General features: G+C 52.8%; 1 protein-coding gene across 1 annotated transcript in view; it reads right to left on the reverse strand.

Annotated features, from left to right (window-relative positions):
* The window catches only part of Ell (elongation factor for RNA polymerase II), a 47589-nt gene extending 25895 nt beyond the window's left edge, over nt 1–21694 (reverse strand). Inside the window, exon 1 of the mRNA XM_055618803.1 lies at nt 21547–21694. Coding sequence (XP_055474778.1) covers nt 21547–21681 — 135 coding nt within the window. The 5' untranslated portion in view covers nt 21682–21694. The remainder of the gene's footprint in view (nt 1–21546) is intronic.
* Nucleotides 21695–21779: the final 85 nt, after the last annotated feature.

Raw genomic sequence — 21779 nt, forward strand, 5'->3', positions numbered from 1 at the left:
ACACACACACACACACACACACACACACACACACACACACACACACAGCAATAAAACAAACCTTTACTGCCAGTAAGGATGGTTCCAAAGGCTTAAACACTGACCCCACTGCCCAGGTGAACCTGGGGCCTATCCTTTAACTCTGAGCACGTTTGCCACATGTGGGCGGCTCCTGCTCTGAATGGTCTTTCTTGTTTCATTTTTAAAGGGTCTCCTGTAGCCCTGGCTGGCCTCACAGTCCTGATTCACCTGCCTCCACCTCCCTGAGGTGACGGGCATGTGCCATCATTCCCAGCTGTTCTTTAGAAACAAACAACAAACAAAACCAAACCTGTGTTTTTAAAGCTTTGCTTTACTAGTATTTTTTTTGTTGTTGTAGTTGTTGTTGAAGACAGGGTCTCCCTATATGGTTCTGGTTGTTCTAGAACTCACTATGTAGACCAGGCTGGCCTTGAACTCATAGCAATCAACCTGCTGCACCACCACACCCTGGTGAAAAGCCAGTTTTGTGTAACAATCTCCCAAATAACCATCCACGAAGCTCCCTGCAGTGGGTGTGCTTACCTGGGGAACTGCTTTCTCAGGAGCCACCCCACTGCAGTCACATCCAGAACATCACCCAGGGTTATCGCCAAAGGTACTGCTAAGCACACAGAGCAGATCCTGGCTCCTCTCACCCACTCCTACGCTCCCTCGCTATGGGTGTCAGGGCAGTTGCTGGGCTGCCCTGATGAGCTCTCTGAAGAAACCACAATCAAATCAACAGCCACAATCAAGGCACTTCACAACCCCTTAACTTGAAAAGTCCACCCCCAATCTCAGCCACAGGACAAGCACAGAGAGGACATAGGCTGGACAAGGGCGTGGGGACCCAGCCTCATAGGACAACAAGTTCTGTTGTCCCTGAGCAACCCCAGCCTGGCTACCACGCCATTTGATCTCAGGAGAATGTTGCAACTCAGCTCCACTCATGATCTGCATGCAACCTCAGAACTTTGCTAAACAACACATAGTCTCCCAGCAGGCCAGGTCTGCAACAGCCCTTGACCTCCCTAGGGCACCTCTCTGCACACATCCTAGCCTGACCTCTAGAGAACTGGGGGCCCTGGGCTAATCCAAGGCTCTATTTTGCTTCTGCTCCCGCCCCTCTTCAAATGAGAGTGCAAAGAGACCAGCTACAGACACAAAGACAGGCCCCAGGGCCTACCCCAATGGCCAGATCTTCAGGATCCTCAGGTACAATACTTCCTGAGCCTGAGTTCCAGAGTCAAAGAAAGTCATGACCACTGCACACAAGCCACCTTTTCGTTCCTTAGAACCCTGGCCACAGGAGGCGCAGCCCTGCTGGTTATGGTTATGTACTGCTCTAGACTCCCTCCTGAGGAGGGCGTGTGTGAGTGCTAACCCGTCCTGTCCCTGTCTTGCAGCTCTGTGCATTTATTTCTCTCGTATAGCCCAGGGCACTCAGGCTGCTCTAGTTACCTATATGGGGTTGGGGTAGGGGTGAGGGCTGCTGTGACCTCCGCTTAGCTGACAGACTCACGGGCCTGCTCAATGCCAGCCACTGCTGCCATGTTCTCTTGTAAGAACTTTTGTCCACTGTTCCATACTGTGGCCAGAAGAGCCTCCTGCATAAGCAGGAACATCAGTGGGCAGAGAGTGTATTAGAGGCACTCTCTCAGGCTGTGTGGACATCCCCACGTGTCCTATCTCGATGTGACATACCCTGATCTCCAGTCAGGCTGCGCAGAAGCCAATGCCAACCATTTGCTGACTGGCATTTCTTCAGGAAGATGACCAATGCCCAGCACAGAGAGCTACATACAATGTCCCACAATGGCACACTCGCAGGACCACCCAGCTACTCAGCTGGCTGTGACAGCAGGGTCAGGAGGTCAGGAGCAGCCTGGCCCCTTGCCCTGAAGTCCAGAAGCCCAGTGACTGAGCTCTGGGCCCATGGAGAAGCCTGAGGACAGAAGACACACACTTGATAGCAATGCTGCCAGAGTCTGCTCAGAGTAAGCAGGGTCGGCCAGGGCACGCTGGACCCACTGGCCCGCACAACACAAGCTGTGTGTATTCTGACCCAAAGCCGGCTAGGGCAAGTGGGCCCACCTCAAACAAGAGAGGCCGGCTTTTTGCTTCGACAGGGAGTGAGGAAAAGCTGTGGCACATGTTCCTGTGCCACCAACACTTGCAAAGCTGCCTGTGGTGGCTAGCCATGGGGATGGCAGGGAGGAATGCAGGCTGGACTCCTCAGCTTTCTCTGCAGCCTTTTACCGTCTGTCTTCAGACAAAAATGGGCTGAGCTTCAAGATGACAAGATACGATGAGGTGGAGGCAGCTGGGCTCTGCTCTGGGGCAGAGCTCTCTGCAGTGGTGCTGACCTCACAATAAAGAGTTGCTTTCTGGAGTTTCTCAACAGTTCTATCAGATCAGGAGGTTACTGAGGAGAGTGAGGGAATACATGCCTGCCAGCCTGCACACCCAAGAGTTCGTGTGGTTCAAGCACCCACGACCTCAGATCTCAGGTCCCAGTCTCCTCTAACAGCTTTGCAAGAGTCCTCAGAGGGAAATCTTGCTAGGACAGCTATCATCACAGCCCAAACGCCTGGACAGTGGCCAGCCAGGCCTTGCAGCCCCTAGGTTACTATACTGCCTTCTATGAGGCTTACACACATAACTATGATGCTCGTGTCCCCACTAGATTGCTCCTTGCTGTCGTCTACCTGGCTGACTCCTGCCTTGCTGGCAGCCTTGCCCCAAGGTAATCTATGGACAAACAGGCATGGTGGGCACAAGTATCAGAAGCCCATCATACTAGTGCTGACCCTGAGCTAACAGCCTGGCATGGGCTAAGCAGAGGTACACAATGACACTGACCACACATGCAGCCCTGTGTCCTCTGACCCCAAACCACCAGGCACAGCTGGGCACAGCCTTGTGATCTGCTGGCAGGTGCTCAGAATAGCCTTCCCTGTCCCCTGAGGTGGTTTTAGAGACCACCTCAGACACAAAACTGCATCATGGCCACCCACACTCTACACATGGGTGCACATGCACACACATACACAGACAATCTGTCAGACACACCTACTTGCTTCTCCAACCCTGGAAAACGGCTGGCCTCTAGCACACCACCAGGTGCTCACAAGCTCCTGAATTAAGCACTGACCACACGGCACTCACCTCTTAACACTGAGTGCAGAACAGCCTACTGCCCCGAGCCTCTAACTGGACACGTCTTGGCCATTCTGGCTGGAAGATCCTGACAGACAGTGCTAGGCATGGAGGAGCAGGGCCTTGTGGAAACATAAGTTCCAGGATGGTCCCCATGAACCTGACACCTGTCCCACAGGCAGATGCCTGTATGTCACAGGACCTTCAAGGGAGAATATAATGAGGGAGCTTCCAGGGGTGAGGGCAAAGGGCAGAGTGGCGTGGAGTCTCCTGTGGGGATAGGCATCAACTCTCCATGTGCTCCACACTCAAAGGACTGGGGCTTAGGCAACTCAGCAGAGCAGAAGCACCCTACAGTGAAGCCCGAAGAGAGCTGGACCACAGGAGCCAGGCACACTTCCTCCTTCCTGGCTTTCTGACTTCAGGTCAAGAGCAGGAAGCAGCTTTGCTGAACACTCTGTGCCCTTGGCCATCAGGACAGACCAGGTGCCAGTAGGCAGGGGGTAGAATCTCACTGTAGTCTGTGACACCAAGTCTCTGCCCATGAGGGTGAGAAGTCACGACAGAACTGTAAGATAATGGCCAAAACTACTGACACTGCCAAGTGCCAGTGAGGACATGCTAACAGAGAGCTCTCAGCACCACCGTTTGAATGTGGCACAGCCACTGCCACAGGCGACATCTCATTAAGACAAATGGCAGATGCTACCTGGAGGTCCCAAAAGCTCACTCCTCTGCACTGCCTCAGGTGACCGCACACAGAAGCAAAACAGCTGTGCTGTCACACACCTAAAATCCTTGCACTCAGGAGGCAGAAGCAGGGGGATCAGGAACTCAGGGCAAGGCCTCTCTGTCCAGCAGCATGAGAGGCCCGCCCTGGCCATTCCAGGCCAGGGAGACGGCTCGGTGTGTAAAACACTCAACTGTACAGGCTTAGGTGAGTTTGCTCCCAGGAAAACAGATGAAAACAGGGATGCAGTGATGTGCGTCTGTAATCCCAGCACGCCTATCTATGGTCAGAAGAGTACAGACACGAGTGTGTGCCTGCAGACAGGGGCAGAACCCAGCAACAAGAGTGCCTGGCTCTTCAGGATAGAGCCACCACTCCAGAAGGGGTCCTTCTCTGCTCTGCTCTGCTCTGAGGTAGTGGCTCATTGTGCAATACTGACTGCCTGAAATTCACCATGCAGACCAGGTAAGCCTCCAACCTGGTGACTGCTGAGACTAAAGGCATGTGTCAAAAAGTGGAAAAGATCATCTTGAGTGAGGTAACCAAGAACCAGACAGGCACTCATGGCATATACTCACTTATAAGCAGATATTTATGCCATATAATAAAGGGTAAACATACTAAAATCTACAGACCTAAAGAAGCTAAACAACAAGAAGGACCCCAGGGAGAATGCTTAATTCCCATTCAGAAGGCAAACAGGATAGACACCAGAAGCAGTAGAAGAGAGGGAACATCTACCATAGATGTCCTCTGAAAGACTCCACCCAGGCAAGGCGACCTAGCCAGGCCACAGAGGAAGAGGATCCAGGCAGTCTTAATGGTGGCTTCTGGACTCTGCATTCACCAGCTCTCACAGATAGAAAGCACACACAAGCTTGTTTGTTTGGACCTGCTGAGCCTGGATCGAACAGCCTGTCCTGGTGGTGCTGTGTTCAAAGGTGGCATCCCTAAAGGGTGGGGACTGCCTGGGGAAGGAGGGAACTGGGAGCAAGCTTTCCTGTATCCTGGCCCCACTTGTAGTCTGAGCTGTTTTCTATCTGTTGTCAGATTATGACCAACTGCAGGCAGCTCCTGCTACCATACACCAAACTGCTTCATGAGACTCAAGAGACAAAACCAGAACTGTTAAGTTCTTGTGCAGGTGTCCTGCCATAGTGACAGAGTGCCCACTGCAGGGACTGTCTGCAGGAACTGCTGGGAGGAGCCTGAGCCTTGCAGGCAGGAGGAAGCCCAGCTAGACAGGGCACATGTGAAGCAGAGCGGCAGCAGAACGGGCAGCCTGCACACACAGACTCTGGGCAACGTGTTCATGCTGTGTTCTGACAATGCATCTTGTGCCTAGGCCTTCAGGGGGGCGGGCACACCTGAAACCAACACAACAGGTCAGGCGTAGCACTTGAGGCAGAGGCAAGTGGATTTCAGTGTTTGAGATCAGCCTGCTCTACACAAGGAGTGAGCTCCATGCCAGCCAAAGCTGCACACTGAGACCCTATCTCAGAAAACAACTAAACAGAATGAACTAGAAGAGGAAATTTCAGGAGAGCAGTGAGCCAGCTTTGGGATGGCCACTACTGGCTGCTGTTAGTCAGACTACAAGGAGAAAGCAGAGAATGGAGCAAGACAGTGTGTGCAATACCCAGTTTGGGGAGGTACAAAGCAAAATAAAAGTAGACAAGGTGGCTTTTGCAAAAAGCACAGAGGAGCTGCAATTGCTCAGCATTCAGTGGAAACCTGGCATGGGCACTGCTCAAACACAACAGGAAAGTACCCTGCAGGCCAACCCCACCTCCCCAAAGACTCAAGGGGGAGCCTGAGAACCCCTTTGGAAAACATTCCTTTGAGAGTCTGAAGAGGCAGCCTGCAAAGATGCTTTGATGCAAAATGGGGGCATGTCCTTTAGGTTTAGCTAAGCAGGCAGAGGTTTCAGTAGTTCAGGGGCTCCTGGCAACACTCTGAGATGCAGCAGAACCCACACTGGCCCTGTGGTGCTGGTTTCACAGGCATGCAGAATGCAGCAGTGGCAGGGTCATGAAAACTCAAACCAAGGTTGTAGAAGTAAAGTGTCTGAGTCAGGTAATGCGGTTTGGGTGGCAGAGTGCTGGAAAGGTGAAGCATCATTACAATGGAAAAACAGAGATGCCATGATGGCCAGAAACATGGGACGCTGTGCTGGTTGGGGTTTCTGTCAACTTGAAACTAGCTACAGTAATCTGGAAAAAGGGAGTATCATATGAGAATCACCTCCCTCGGACTGATCTGCAGACAAGTCTGCAGGCAGGGCATTCTCTGTATTAACGATTCCTGTGGGTGGTGCCAGCAGGTGGTCGTGGTCAGGGCTATGTAAAAAAAAGCAGGCTGAGCAAGCCAGTAAGCAAGTGAGCAGCATTCCTCCGAGGCCTCTGCTTTGGATCCTACCTTAAGCTCTTGCCCTGCCCTCCCCAATAATGAACTACATACAACTCTACGCCAGAGTAAAGTCTCCCCCCAGGTTGTTTCTGGCAGTGTTTCATCACAGCAACACAAAGCGACTAACACAGATGTCCTGCTGGAGAGCGGCAGGCAGAGTAGAGCAGGCTCTACTCACCACAGGCCACCTGGCTGCCCAAGACTTCAGAGCCCAGGTGGTGCCACTGTGAGCCCCAGGTGCTGACCCAGAGACACAATTCCAGTTTCCTGTGCCTTGCTGGGTTTCGGCCCTGTTTAGTCCAGTCCTTCGCTCTGTGCCACTGTATGCTGGGAGTATGGGACTTGTTTTTTGAGACAAGGTCTCATATAGGCCTGACTCACTACATAGGTGAGAATGACTCTCCTTAACAACAGGGATGACTGCCATGCCTGTAAATGGTTTCTGACTTCACAGAGACTCAGCAGAGACTCTGGACTTTTAACTAATCTGTGCCTTTTTTTTTTTTAAGATTTATTTATTTATTTGTTTGTTTGTTTATTTATTTATTTATTTGAGTTCTGTTTTCACACACACCAGAGGCGGGAATCAGATTCCATTACAGATGGTCGTGAGCCACCATTCGGTTGCTGGGAACTGAACTCAGGACCTCTGGCAGAGTAGTCAGTGCTCTTAAATGCTGAGCCATCTCTCCAGCCTGACTCTGGACTTTTAAACAATGCTGACATCATTGCAGTGTGAGCCCAGGACTGGACCACACTGTTTAAATGTGAAGCGTTCCCACAGGCTCCGGTGTGTGGGCACACTCTTCCCTAACAGGGGGTGTTGGTTTGGGGTTTTGTTCTTGGCTAGTTCTTGGGATGCTGGGTGGAGGAAGTGGGTCACTGACAGGTACAGGCCAGTCCTACTTCTCTCCTAAAAACTATCTGCTTCTGGTCTGTTGCCACCATGTGACCTGCTGCCAACTCCAGTGCTGCCTGCTGCAAGAGTTCCCCACCATGCTGGCTAGTGTTTCCCCAGGACAAAGTCAAAATGGCAGGTGTTTTGCTGGTGACAGGCCTGTCCTGTGAATGGGGCCTTGTTACAGTGCCACGAGAACACTAGACTGACACTAACACTGTCGGGGTGGGGTGCTGTGCAGTGAGTACCAGTTTCTACCAGTACACTCCGTGCTGCTGTTGGTGGGGGTGGAGGCTGCAGCGTGGTGGGCACAGTACTCACCAAGCACATATATGGCCCTGGCTTCCAGCACCACACAAACCAAAGACTGCACACCTGTCATCCAGCACTCGGGCTGACACAGCAAGAGCAGGAGCTCAAGGTTATCCTCAGCTACAGAGTCCAAGGCAAGCCTGGCTTTTATCGGACTGGCTTTAAATAAATAAAACCCTAAATTCTCCATACAAGCTGTGTGCCTGCCCTTCCTGCTGCTCAGGATGGCCATGGTTTGGCTGTACAGACCCCAAGGTGAGGGCAGCTGTGCTCCACACCGGACACCATGAAGTGCTGTGAGGATTTCTGTGGGGGAGGCAGAGCCTACCAGGACTAGAATAGGTTTCAACCAGCTCTAATGGGCAGAGCTTCCCTCCCCTCCTTGGTACTAGGTGGCCAAACCCAGGGCTGGAAACTCAGGCACACAGGACAACCAAGAGGCTCCTATGCAGGTGTTCCTGGGCTAGCAGGGAGCCAGCAGGGAGGGGTGCCATCCTTCCTGCAGGAGACTCAAGGAGCACACATACATGCGCCCTGGAAGAAGCTGAGCTTAAAATGTTCTGGTTCAACATGGGCAGCTGTGTGGCCGGACCTCAGTAAGATACACAGCTTTTCTGGGCTTTGAGAGCCTAGCAAGGTGCCAATCTAACTCAATTGCAACAGCCCCAGCTGAACATGAAACACCCACACAGGCGCATGAGCACACGCACACGCACAGACACACAGAGTAAGTCTTGGCTTCCTTCAGTTCCTGCCTTGTTTTTCTGAATGCTCCTTTAAACTCCTCAAAAAAGATCTGATTTGATCAAGGTTTGAGCAAGGCCAGCCCTGCAGACAGCCCAAGTCAAGAAGAGACCACACTGTTCGGTTTCAGGCATCTCTATCTGCTGCAGGGCATGGCTGGTATACCCTGCCCTCTACCCTGAATTCCCTAGCCCAGGGGAGGGGCTTCCCCTCTTCCAGAGGCTCTCCAATATATAATCCAGACATTTTTCTGTTCCCCCGACCTCGCTTCTCCTCTTTCTGTATCTATCCTCCTCTTCTCCTTCTCTCTCCTCTCTGTATCTCCCTCTCTCTCTTTCTCTCTCGGCAGCAGAGAGATGCTTTCAATAAACCTGCATTTTTATATAACTTTGTCTTGCCATTAGCTCATTCTGATATTTCAATCACCCACAACCTGGCATGGGGCCTTGGTAACAGGCTTGCCTTCTGTGGCCTCAGGATTCCATATGTTCAGTACTTGGAAGACAGAAGCAGGTGGATCTCTGGGAGTCCGAGGCCAGCCTGCTGGACTACACAGTAACTTTAGGTTCAGCCAAGGCTATGTATAGAGAGCCTCTCTCAAAAAAATTCCCATGTGTCCTCCACCCTGTCTGCTCTCCAGACAGAGTCACAGTGTGACCAAAGGGACAAGGGCCAGAGGAAGATGCTGGGCAAACTAGAAGTCCCCATGGGCTACCAATGAGAGAGGCCCCAACAAAGGAAGAAAGAGTGGGCTGACCTTTCCCAAAACTCTCTCCATGACCTTGAAATCATCCAGCAAGACTGGGCAAGGTCATCAGGAAAGCTATTCAGGCTCCTGCCCCGAAGCCCGAAAAACAGCAGACACAGACTGAAGACTGGTGCACATGCAGGAGCTCACAGCTCAGGTCGGACAGTCACAGCTCTGCCTGCCCCGTCAGCTCTCCGTCAGCTGCACACCAAGTACCAAAGCTCAGCTGCACACCAAGTACCAAAGCTCAAGAGCAGGAAGACCCACTTGTGTAGCATGGGAAGGCAGAGCCAGCTCTCTGGCATAGCAGCCATGCCCAAACCGGAAAGCTAACACAATGCAAGGTGGAGGTCGCCTGAGCTGCTGGAGACACGCAGTGGGAAGCTACACATGCAGCCAGCTTGAGTGAGGAGTGCACAGAAGCCACCTGAAGACACAAACTAGAGCCATTAGAGACTCCACTTCGGCATCTGGCAGTGGAGAAATCAGAAGGTGCAGGAGAGAAAGCCCAGGGGCTACACCCAGAGAGAGAGGGGGCAGACTAGATGGTCAGACCCATGGCGGCAACAGGAACCTGCTACCACTCAGAGGTTCTTCTGCCCTCAAAAGGAAAGCCTAAACTAAACCAAAGGAAGCCCGTCCCCCGACTGCTGTGCATGGTGGTACACAGAGGCCCCCAGCACAGGGGCAAATGAGGGAGAAGACCCCACAAACTGCAGCCTCAAGGCCTTGTCTCAGGAACTAACAGAAGAGGTCCAGAGACAGCTCAGGGTGTAACGGGCTTCCTACACAAGCCAGAACCTAAGTTCAACCCAGAGCCCATAAAGTGAAAAGGGAGAACCAAGTGTGAGAAGGCCTTTGCTCCACACACATGCTGAGGCATGTGCCCATGCCCCCTTATCATACATGTCTTTTCAGAGACAGCAGCTTATATGCAGCCCTGCCTGGCCTGGAACTCACTATGTAGACTGGGCTGGCTTGAACACACTGAGGAGCCCTGGCTCTAAGATTAAGGTGTGAGCCACCTGTTTTTGTTTTGTTTTTTAAAGTAACAAAACCATGAAGCAGAGGGTGGTACCACTGGCTCTTCCAGGCCTCAAGTGTGGTAGCCTCTACCTTCTGGTGTTTTCTTCTATTTTAAGCACTGTGCACTTCCCATCAATGTCAGCTGTGAGTCTACAGGGAGCAGGCACAGCTCGGTCCTGACCTGACCTGGCCACACACCTCACCCTCCTAGTTTTCCCCTGTATTGAGCTGCTCACCCTGAGGACAGTGGAGCAGGCCTGTGGGCAGTCCCAATGGTCACTATGACACTCTCGTCACCTTTGCCTGCACACACCACATTTTGGCCTCCTGCTTTATCACAAGTGGCTAAGGGCAAAGGCCAGAGTTGTCAGAGGACAGCAGTGACAGGACTGAAGCCACTAAAAGTGCCTCCTCTGGAGGGTGGGACTACTGAGCCTTGTGATGGCCAAGCCTCCTCTGTCTAGACAGTGCAGCCTTGCCAGCTACACACCTTCTTCTCCTGTCTCTATGATAAGATATCCACCTGATGTCCATCTGTCTCCCAAAGAGACCAGGGACCTGGGCTTCAAAGCAAAGATGCCTGGCTGTCACTGGTCACCTGTCTAGCACAAGCAGAGCAGCAGTCCCTCAGGGCAGATCAGGGCTAAGGTTCAGGAAAGCTATATGCATACAATTCCTGCTGCAGCCTGCCTTACTCAGGCCTTCAGTGACTGAGCTATATCCCCACCAAGCCACACTTCAGGTTCTAGGACATCCAAGGTCTATGCGTGGTGACCCCAGCATGGGGACTGATGAGCTTGACCGTATGGCCCAAGCCTATCTCCAAGACCTGGGTCACAGATGCCATGGAGGCAAGCAGCTTCTACTGCCACATGCCAGGCTGCTGCCCTGCCTTGGCTATATCTCTGATAGAGTACTTGCTCTACAGGTGGCTGGAGCCAGCTCCTGCTGTTGAGATCCTAGGGTCACCTGCAAATCCCCTCAGGCTCCTAGTTGTAGGTCACCTCACTCTAAACAAACATCACACAATCTGACCCCAGGGTGAGGTGTATGGCAGATGGGCACACCTGCAGTACTCCTGAGCTGCAGAGCTTCAGGCATTGTCCAGAAGACCACAGCCATACTTACTGACCACTCCTGTCACCTCCTAAGGTGCCAGGCTTCCAATGTACTCACACGAGAGGGAACGAAGAGTGGGAGCACCTGGGGCCCCAAGGCAGACAGCCATCCAATCAATGGTCTAAAGCACAGACCTGGGCAGATACCTTACCAGACGTCAGGCGCTGGCTCCAGCCCACGGAGCTGCGGCTACGTTAGCCAGGGCCCTATCCCTCAAACCAGGCTCTGGCGATTCCAGCTCTGTGAAGATGGAGTCCTGCCCTTCCTAGAGAGAAAACGGCATCTTCCCTTGGGGAAGTGCTATGACAAAGGGAGAAAGCAGAAGGGGAACAGTCTCAAGGGTCAGCCTGCCCCTCCCCCCTTTTGTCTGCTCAGCACAGCTGACTTCCTACAAGTAGACAGCCACCAACAGGGAAGCCTTGTCATTTGGCTGGGAGAGGGGACATGGGGAGGGCATGGGACTTGACCAGGGGTCCCTATTCTCCTCTAAGGCTGGGACAAGCCCCACTGTCCCCTCCCCATCTCAGATGTCTCCTGAGCCAAGCACATTTCCCTGGAACACAAGTAAGGTGCCTCATGCCAACTCCAAAAATAGGGCCACAGGAAAGGAAGGCACTCTTCTAGCTGTGGCCTGCCCCTGCCCTCAGACAGCTCCCAGGGAGGTGTCCACCAGTTATACTACCTTGAATGGTGGCCACCTGGAAGACACGAGGACACACAGGACAGGAGTCTTCTAGAGTTCAGCTCTCACAGGTAGATACTTATGACAGCTGCCCCCCACCCCAGTCTGCAGGACAGCCACCCTACCCTGCTATGGAGGCACCAGTCCCACACAGCCACTGGGCTAGAGTAGGGAGACAGGAGGGACTGCAGTCAGTGTCTAGAGAAGCGACAGACCAGAGGCTGAGCACCTCCCTCCACACTGTGCTCTACCCACCATGCACAAGGGTCCCCAGCCCAGGGCAGGGACGCATCTGCTTTTCAACAGCAAAAGTCACACGCAGCTTACTGGTACCTCGGTGTCCCCTAGATTCCCCTGAAAGCAGCACAGGCTTGTCACTGTCTTGTGGTGTCTGCAGAGTGTCCTTGGAGTGGAAGCATCCCTAGTAACCACCTTGGGAAGGTCTGTTGTCGGCCACATGGACCATGTGACATGTGGCACAGCTAGACAGCCCTCCCAAGCACCTAAGGCTGACATGACATACACTAGAACCATGGGACTTTTTCTCCAGGCTCAGTACAACCCTGAGACTACAGCTGGGGGAGGAGGGCTCTACAAGAAGTCCACAGCTCAGGGGGAGGGTCTTCTCTAGGGGAGGCAAGGCCAACACTCCAAGCTTAACAGCCATCCCATACATAATGTCTATGCTGAAGCTTAATCTACAAAGACAGGGTGGCCTGTCTTTGGACCATAACTTAACTGGCTTGGTTTAGGGCAACAATCACAGGGACAGTGTCCTTTCCATCTGTTGAGCCAGGGGTGAACTGAACACCACACAGGATCTTCCCCACAGAGCTGGACAGAAGAGGCTGAAAAAAGGACCCCTTAGAAAACAGGGCAATTCAGAGAAGAACAGAACCCTAAATATCAGGATCTTCAGAAGCTGGGGACAAGAGACACCTGGAGCCCTCTCCCAAGGGTCCTGTCCATCATCTAGCCTGTGGACATGTCCTCATCATCTCAGAGCCTTGCTGGGACCTGTAGTCATACCAGGATGTGGGGAGACCACGAGGTCCACAGCAGGAAGCGTAATTTCCTTGAAAAACCACTGTTTAAGAACAATGCTGAAGAAGCCAGAAATTGGTGGCACAGATGTGACCCAGCACTATGGCAGGAGGACCTCAAGTTCTGGGACAGCCTAGGCTACCTATAAAATACCTGGTTAAAAACTGAGAGGGGCTAGAGAACTGGCTCAGCAGACAGTGACAGTTACTGTGCAGGCCTAGAGACCTGTGTTCAGTTCCTGGAAACCACACAAAGATAGTGGGAGAGAACCAACTCACAAAGTTGTCCTTTGACCTACACACGCATGCCCTGGCATGTGTGTTGCCAAATCCTGCAAACTCACAATAATAAACTTGTGGGAGCCGTGTGTCGTAGTGCATACCTTTCTTTGTTTTTTGGTTTTGTTTGTTCTTGGTTTTTCGAAATGGGGTTTCTCTGTATAGCCTTGGCTGTCCTGGACTCACTAGTGTTTGTAGTGTAGGGCAGTCATGCCACACATGTGCACAGGCACACATACAGACACAGCCCTGCTAGAGGCTGGGGCTTCTTTCAACAGCCCGAATGGAAACCCAGAAATTTTTCCCTCTTCTCCTACCTCCCACACACCCCCAGCCATCAACATGAGGCCGCCTAGGAGCAGAAGGAAGGAGAAGAAACAACACACAGACACGAGAGGCAAGGGAGCCTGGGAGCCAGGGCTGCCCTACCTGCTCAACACCCTACAGGGAAGCTGGACCAGCGCCCGCTCGAGACCACTGCCAACCACAGGCAAGGGGCCACAGAGCCAAGTCTGCATGCGAGCAGGGGACACGGAGTGAGCCTGGCTTCACAGCACCAGCCTGTGGCCAACGAGAGGACAGAGCCCTGCTGTCCTGGAGAGCCATGAGGCCCTTCTCTCCCCTCTCCTTGCTTAAGGGCCCTACGGCTCTCCTGTCTGGCATCTTAAAGGTTACAAGCCTTTCCAGCAATGGGCAGTGATCACCACCCCCCTCAGCCAGTGAGGCCCTGCAGACCTTCCTCTTACCTGGCCCTCCTGATGACATCCATCAGCATGAACCAACAGCGCAAGCCAGCACCTTGTGCTAAAGATGCTTGCCTCCAAGCTTTACAACCTGAGTTTGTTCCTGGATCCGCATAAACATGGGAGGAGAGATTCCAGTTATCCTCTGACTGCCACACTGCTGTGGCACACACACGTACATACATGTGTGCATGCAAACACACACACAAAGATAAAGCTAGCTGGGCATGGTGGTGCACACCTTTAATCCCAGCACTCAGGAGGTAGAGGCAGGTGGATCTCTGTGAGTTCAAGACCTGACTGGTCTACAGAGCGAGTTCTAAGACAGCCAGAGATACATAGTGAGACTCTTGTCTCAAAATACCAAAATAAATAACAGAACTGCGGGGACAGTAATCACAGGGCACAGCTGTTATTCCAGCAGTGGGGTGGGAGGAATATATGTGAGTTTGAGGCTAACCTAAGACGGGCATGGTGGTGCATGTCCAGCACTAAGGAGTCAAAAGTAAGGAATTCGTAATGAGTTCAAAGCCAGCTTAGTCCATATCATGAGTTCTGAGACAGCCAGGGCTAAGTAGATCCTGTCTCAAAATACACAAACAAAACACATAAGATGTCCTGGGGGTAAAGAAACTAAAGCATCTCAACATCATGTCCAGTGAGAGGTGGAGCCTAAGAAAGCAACACAGGGCTTCTTATGACCTGTAGCCTGTCCTGAGAAACACACAGGCGCCCAAGGATCTGCAATATGGACACAGGAGGCCCAGCATTGGCCAATCTGCTTCCAGATGGTAAAGCGCTAATAAGAGCAGGGGTAGCGCACGCCTATAATCCCAGGCAGAAGCAGGCAGATGTCTATGAGTTCGAGGTCAGCCTGGTTACAAGGCGAGTCCAAGACAGTCAGGGGCTACACAGAGAGACTCTAACTCAGGAAAAAAAAAAAAAAAAAAATAGTAGTAGCCATGTCTTTATTAAAGAAGACAAGAGCCCAAGGCACCATCCCACTGCCCCCAGGGACATAGTAGCTTTGAGGAGCCAGAACCAGGGACTAGCCTTTGACCTTTTGAGGGGGACATGACTTTGTCACACCTCTCTGAGTATGTAGCACCATCACTGAAGAAGAATGAGGAAGAACATGTCAGGAGTGGCATTCCATAGCGAGCTTGGTCCTCCATGTAAAAGACAGCTAGGAGGGACACTAGAATTCCAGGGACCAGCATCCGCACCTTTGAGTCCTGGGTGGGTTGCATGGCTCCAAAGGAAGATACTACAAAGCCTGCTGCCACTCACTCTTAGGTGTGACCTAAGAGCCACTGAGGCCTTTCAGCCACCCCCAGCCTGGGCCTCAGCACTTCCAGCATCTGTGATGCCACTGAACCAGTCAGCACCAATGCAATGTGAGGACCCTGACATCTGACACTGAGTCACTTGAGAGTCAGGAGGGGCAGGCTATTACACCTATTAAACCTCCTTCAAAATGTACACAGTGCTCGCTCTATGGGTAATGGCTCCAGCCACCCTGAGCTCAACCCCAGGACCCAAGCGGTGGAAGGAGAAAACAAACTCCGGTAAGTTGTTCTCTGACCTGCACACACACTAATCATACATGAACATTACAACCGCACACATGTGGCATAGGTACTCCATGATAAGCACCTGCCTAGCATATATGAGATTTTATCCCCATAAAAAAAGAAGGGATCAAAGTGGGGAAGAGACATAGCTATAAAAAGAGAGAAAAGAAAAGAGAGGGAGGGAAAAAGAGGCGGAAAAGAAGAGAGGGAAGAAAAAAAAGGAAAGAAAGAAAGAAAAGGCAGAGCTGGGCATGGTGGCGTATGCCTGTAATCCCAGAACTTGGGGAGGCAGAGGCAGGCGAATCTCTGTGAGTTCGAGGCCAGCCTGGTCTACAAAGTGAGTCTAGGACAACCAAGAATATAGAGAAACCCTATCTTGAAAAAACAAAAACAAACAAAAAGACAGAGAAGAAAAGGCAGGTTTATCATGGTGCATACCTGTCATCCCAGCACTGAGGAGATGGAGCCAGGAGGAGGGAGAGTTCTGGGCCAGCCTGGCTCCAAGTGAGCCAGACCTGATGCAAAAAGCTTCCCAAATAGGCCTCACACACTTGTCTTCTGGTCTATTCCTGGGCTACTGTCCCAGGTCAGGCCTCAGAAGCTTGTTCCTGGAGCTTGTGCCATGGCTTCCTCTGGGCCTCACTGCCTCCTATTAGTGCTCCCTGTCCACCTCTCCTGTGGGCCACAGCAGTGACTCCTAACACTGGGAGCCTCATAGTCAAGACACTACAAGCCTCTGTGTTTTTTTGTTTTTGTTTTTTTTTTGTAGGCCTTCCTTCCCTAGGACACCTTCACCAAGAGCACTGGTGCGCCAGGAGAGCGTAGCAGCCTGGCGCTACTCAAGGGTCGGTCATGCACCACACTTAGGATACCTGTCTGATGGAGGAGCAGGGACCTGAGGGGTACAGTGTGGGAGGTGCTTTAGAGGCTGGGATACTCAGTGGTCACTGCCTGCCTGGCATCCCTAGAGCTGCAAGAAGAAACTGAGGGGCTGGACAGGCAGCGCAGCGGCTGAGGAGCACCAGCTGCTCCTCAACTCAGGTTCAGTTCCTGGCACCCACATGGTAGCTCACAACCATCTGTAACTCCAGTTCTAGGGGACCCAACACTCTCATCTGGCACCAGGAACACTGGCAATTGTAGATACAAACATCCACTCACATAAAAGAAAAACTAAAAAGGACAAAACAGAGCAACCAAGAAAGCTTGGCTGCTCAGTGCAGGCCAAGCACACAGGCTTTAAGGCTTAAGGGATAATAAATGCTTTATCTAGAACTAGGAAGAGAGACAGCACTGTGTGAGTGTGGAGAAAGGATGAGGATGCCCCATGGGCTGCAGCACAGTCACAGCTGTCCTGTGGGCCTCCCCTCTGTGCTAACTGTGCAACAGCAAAAAAGACAAAGTTTCCCAAGTGCTGCAAACAGACATCTGGGGAGCACTTTGACGCCAGCCCCCTGTGCCTACCCCTTGGTCCTGGTGACTCAGTGGGGAACCTCATCTCCCTTTGGTCAGGGAGGCTCTTACCTACAGGATGCCACTTAGAGCACAAGGCTCTGGCACTGAGGTGGGGCAGGCACCTCAGCATGGCCTATCTGGACACCAGCTTTCCTTTTTATGGAATGGTGACATAACAACTGGGTGTGGTGGCAAACACCTGTCATCCAAGCACTTGGGAAGCAGAGGAGAGGGCCAGCCTGTGCTACAAGACACCTGTCTAAGAAGAGAAGGCATGAAACCAGACAAAATATCCACCTGCCATAGCTGCCTACTGGTGGGAGGTCATGCGGGGGCACTCTGAGAGAGCCGTGAGGCCGCAGAGCTGACACAAATCCACCTGAATGACTCAGGGTACCCAGGTCGGCCAGCAGCAGGACTCCAGTGTGTGCCCTGCTAGCCCCAGCCCAGGGAATCCTGTGGTCTGGTCTGGGCTTGGGCCTAGGGACCAACAGAGTGAGCAGGGAAAAGAAGCCGTGTTTTCCGTGCTGGGTAGTTCCTCCCTGAAGGCCACCAGGATGTCACAATCCCAGTGTGCTGTCAAAACTGCTTGCAGGGTGATGAACTCTGGCCTGCAGATGAGTCAACAGAGGGATGGGTTCTGAGTGCCTGCTGTTTACACACAGTCACCGCGGCCACAGCCAGGCAGCCGGAAGCACAGTCAAGGGTCACAGCAGTCAGGGAGGAGCTTAGTCTGCAGCACGCACCCGTCACCCCCTGAAGACTCTAGCTTCTTGTCGCAGTCCTTGGAGAGACTAAGCCTCAGAACCATCCAGCACTTCCCTTGCAATATACACAGGAAACCCATGCCTCTCGGGCCAAAGGCACAAGGCCGCCACACTCCTGATGCCCATACCAGCATGCTACACGCTGTCTGCCTCACAGAGCCACAGCCCTTCTGAGGCCTTGATGTCTGGCTCCTGAGCAACCTCCTTGCTTGGATGTCCTGAGAAGTGACTTGACCTCTAAAGCCACCACCTGTGATATCACCTGAAAACTGGACACTGCTCCCTACGGGGATGGACAGCAGGCACGGGGCAAGCAGGCATGGCACAGACATGCCAGTGAGGTGCGATAGCCTCTCAATCAGCGAGTGTGCTCTATGGGCACCAGCAACTGGCCTGAGGCCCTGTGCACTGAACACACTGGGGACACAGGGGATGGTGTGCTGCTTCCAAGCCCATACTTCACAACAAGGTGGGAGCCACCAGTCCACTCTGTCTGGGGCAGGGTCCTGGTAATTCCAAGACTGGAATCCCCAGGAGTAGGGGAGCCCCGCCAAGAAGGTGCAGGCTTAACTGTGACTCCAGCCACAGACACCCCCGTAGTGTAGCATAGGGCCAGTGCCTCCACTGCCCTCCCAGGCCTATCTTTAAGTCCTTGCTGACGCCCATTCTGGTGGATCTCCCATGTCCATCTCTGCCACTTCCTGAGGATTCTAGAACAGCCAGTGTAACATGAGGGGCTCATCTCCGTGCCTGTGGGCCCAAAGGCCATGGCTATGCTGACAGGGGAGAGGTGTTTCTTTCTGGGCAGGACAGGCCCAGAAGGCAGGCCCCTACAGGCAAGTAACAGAGGCCCAGGAACATGAGGCAGAGCAGAATCCAAGCGAGAGTCGCTCTCAGTGGAGCCTGGGACTCAAATGGGAATGGGACTGCAGATCCAAGAAGGGACTGGAGCTGGGGGTGGGATGGGGGAGCCTGGCCCTTGCTGGTCCACAGATGATTAAAGTTCTAAGCCCTGCCTCATGGACCCTACTGGAACCTTCAATTTTCCTTGACCTACCCAGCAAAGATTAATTACAACGGGGTAGGCAGGTGGAGGCAGGATCCCCACCTCACGGCTGTCAGAGAACATGCCTCCCAATAGCAACTGGTTGTCCTTGGAAAGATGAAGGGACCACGTTTCCTCATCTCTTCTAGAAGCCACACCCCCAAAACACACAAAGTGTCACATCTGCACCAGTTTGGTTTGAGAACTTCCCTAGGTTGTTTATTTGAGAGATGGTCTCATATAGCCCAGGCTTGCCTTGAACTCACAACCTTCCTGCCTTATCCTACCCAGGCCTGGAATCCCAGGCAGTTTTCCTTTTTCATTAGAAGTCCCAAGTGGGCCAGGTTCCAGCCATGCCTGTGGCTGTGCCTTTAGCTGGCATGGCCTCCTGTGCCAGCACAGAACAGGGCACACTTCCCAACCCACTCTACAGAGCCATGCCCAGCTTCTTCCCAGGTCAGACACCCATTCCATAGCCAGTTCCCTCCCGGACCCTCTTTTGGCTACACTGACAGCTACACTGTGGCTACACTGACACAGAAAAAGCTCCTGGTAACTCAAACTAAAATATAAGATGGTGCTTGGGCACAACAGTCAAAAGTGAAGCTAAGGCCAGAGAGTCCCAAGTTTAAAGGCAGCCTGGGCTACAGAGAAGGACCATGTCTTAAAAAGTAAAAATAAGTGGCCAAAAGGTGGTGTACACCTTTAATCCTAGCACTCAGGAGGCAGAGGTAGGTGGATCTCTCAGTTCCAGGACAGCCAGGGCAATACAGAAAAACTGTTTCAAACAACAAAACAAAAATAAAATAAAAGAGTTGATGGCACAGCTCCATGGTAAGCAACTGCCTGTCAGGCTTGAGACCCAGCTGCGGGGAAAGCAAAAGGAGCCAACCTGTGCTGGTTGCTTTTAACAGGGCATTAACTCAAAGCAGGGAAGACAGGAACGGTATGGACCCTGTAGCATCAGCTGATGACCAGTCCACCATCCCAAACCTGACCCCTCCTGCCACCAGAGCTACCCTTGTCTCGGCTCAGACCCACAAGAAAGTTAAGATTTGACCCAAGCCAGACATGGTGGCACACACCTTTAGTCTCAGCACTCCGGAAGATCAGCACTCAGGCAGATCTCAGCGAGGTGGAGGCCAGCATTAACTATGTGGCAAGTACCAGGCCAACCAGGATTATATAGTGAGACCACTTAAAAACAACAAACAAACAGCTGTATCTACCTCTGAAGCTGGGTGGTGGGTACCTGTCTGCCACCTTGGCACTTAGAGCCAGGGGAGTAATGAGTCTGACACCAACTCAGAATAGATCGAAGCTCTGATAATGACAACAGATAACACTCCAAAGTCGCCTTGCCACTTAAGTGTTAGCATTCCAGATAAACACAGATTTGGACTGCCCCAAAATTGAATTCTGACGGCCACACTGCTCAGGCTTCCTCATGGTTGGTCATCATCACACGGCCAGACACAGCTGGCTTCCTCAGGGCACGTGCATGATGGCCTGTAGTTCCACGAGCAACCTCACATGAAGAACAGGCTTAGTTAGGGGGTGTAACACACACCCAAAAGTAAAAATAACAGTATGACGGCAGAGCTGAGGAAGGCTGCTGGGGTGACAGGGCAAGGGCCAGGCGCTGCCACCAGGTACCAAGTCCACCTGAAAGTGGTGACTCATGCTCTGGCCCAGCTGTTTCTGGGAAAAGCCCTATCCTCCACGACTAGTCAGAATGGCCCAAGGGGAAAGACTCCAGGTTGGAATTCCAACCAGGGTGGCTGGGCCCAGCACCCAAATCCCACCACCGCTTCCTCCTCACCTGTAGGGGCGCTTTCTGCCTCAAGGTGAGGAACCTTCCTGACAAGGGAAGAACTACTACTCTTTTTCCAGAGATCTAATCTTGTTCTAATAAGGAGGAAACTGAGACCCAAGCACAGGCAGGAAGTGGCTGGAAGAAGTGATGAAGACAGGAGGTTAGGCTCCCCAGAACACTGAATGGGGAAGAAATTCCTGGCTTGGGCAATGGTGCCGCGCATGTCCCGGGCAGGAAGAAAACCACATTCCTTCCTAGTTACTCTCTGTTCACTCGCCCTCGTCAACACCCCCTGCGCCAGCACAGGCCCAGACACTGACCCAAAACCCCAGTCACTTTAGGAAGATGAAGCTTCAAACCACTTCCCCTGGGGACCTGCAAGTTCTGTCCCTGTGAACGCAGGGTGGTGCCAAGGCTCGAGGGGAGCTTCCAGGTGTGCCCCAGGGTGAGGGTTCCCAACCCCACCGCCAAGCCAGGAGGGAGGACCAAACGGCCTCGAATCTCTCCCAGATGAAGATGGAACATGAGGCAGGGACCAAGTGCGGTGGATACAGCTGCTTCCTCCCGAGTGCCCAGGCAGAGGAAGACTAACATCACCACGTCAGTCTGCGAGAAAAACACATCAGCCTCGTCGAAAAGTGTCCAGGGAGACAGGGTGACATGAGGTGGCAGGATCTGGGGCCAGGCAGTAAGTTTCTGTCTAAAGTACCCCTTTTAAGAGTGGATCCAAGCACGCTTGTCATCCCAGCAATGAAAAAGCTAAGGCAGGAGGATGGCCATCAGTTCGGGGCCAACCTGGGCCACATAGAAAGGACCCGATTTAAAAAAAAAAAAAAAAAGTGTAGGTTCAATTTGAAGGATGTCACTGGGGTTGGTCAAGGTGTCGCCAGGTTTGGACGGGGCCTTGCCCCCCCACAGGTCCCTGCAGGTGTCCCCCCACGGCTCAGCCCACCCGCCAGGATGCCGCGCAGCTCACCTGGTGGTCCCGGTAGCTCTCGAAAGCCTTCAGGGCACTGTCGGTGAGCTTCACGTGGAACACCGACACCTTGCTGCCGTCGCTCACGCGCCCACACGACAGCCCGTAGCTCCGATCCTCCTTCAGCGCCGCCATCTTGCAACCATCACTCCCCCGCCCCCTCCGCGGAGACTGCGCCCGCACGCCGGCCCCGCCCTGCCCCGCCGCCCGCCGACGTGCTGCATTATTCATGA

The sequence above is a fragment of the Psammomys obesus genome, unplaced genomic scaffold, assembly GCF_907164565.1.
Source record: "Psammomys obesus unplaced genomic scaffold, mPsaObe1.curated_primary_1811, whole genome shotgun sequence".
In the NCBI taxonomy this organism is placed as follows: Eukaryota; Metazoa; Chordata; class Mammalia; order Rodentia; family Muridae; genus Psammomys; species Psammomys obesus.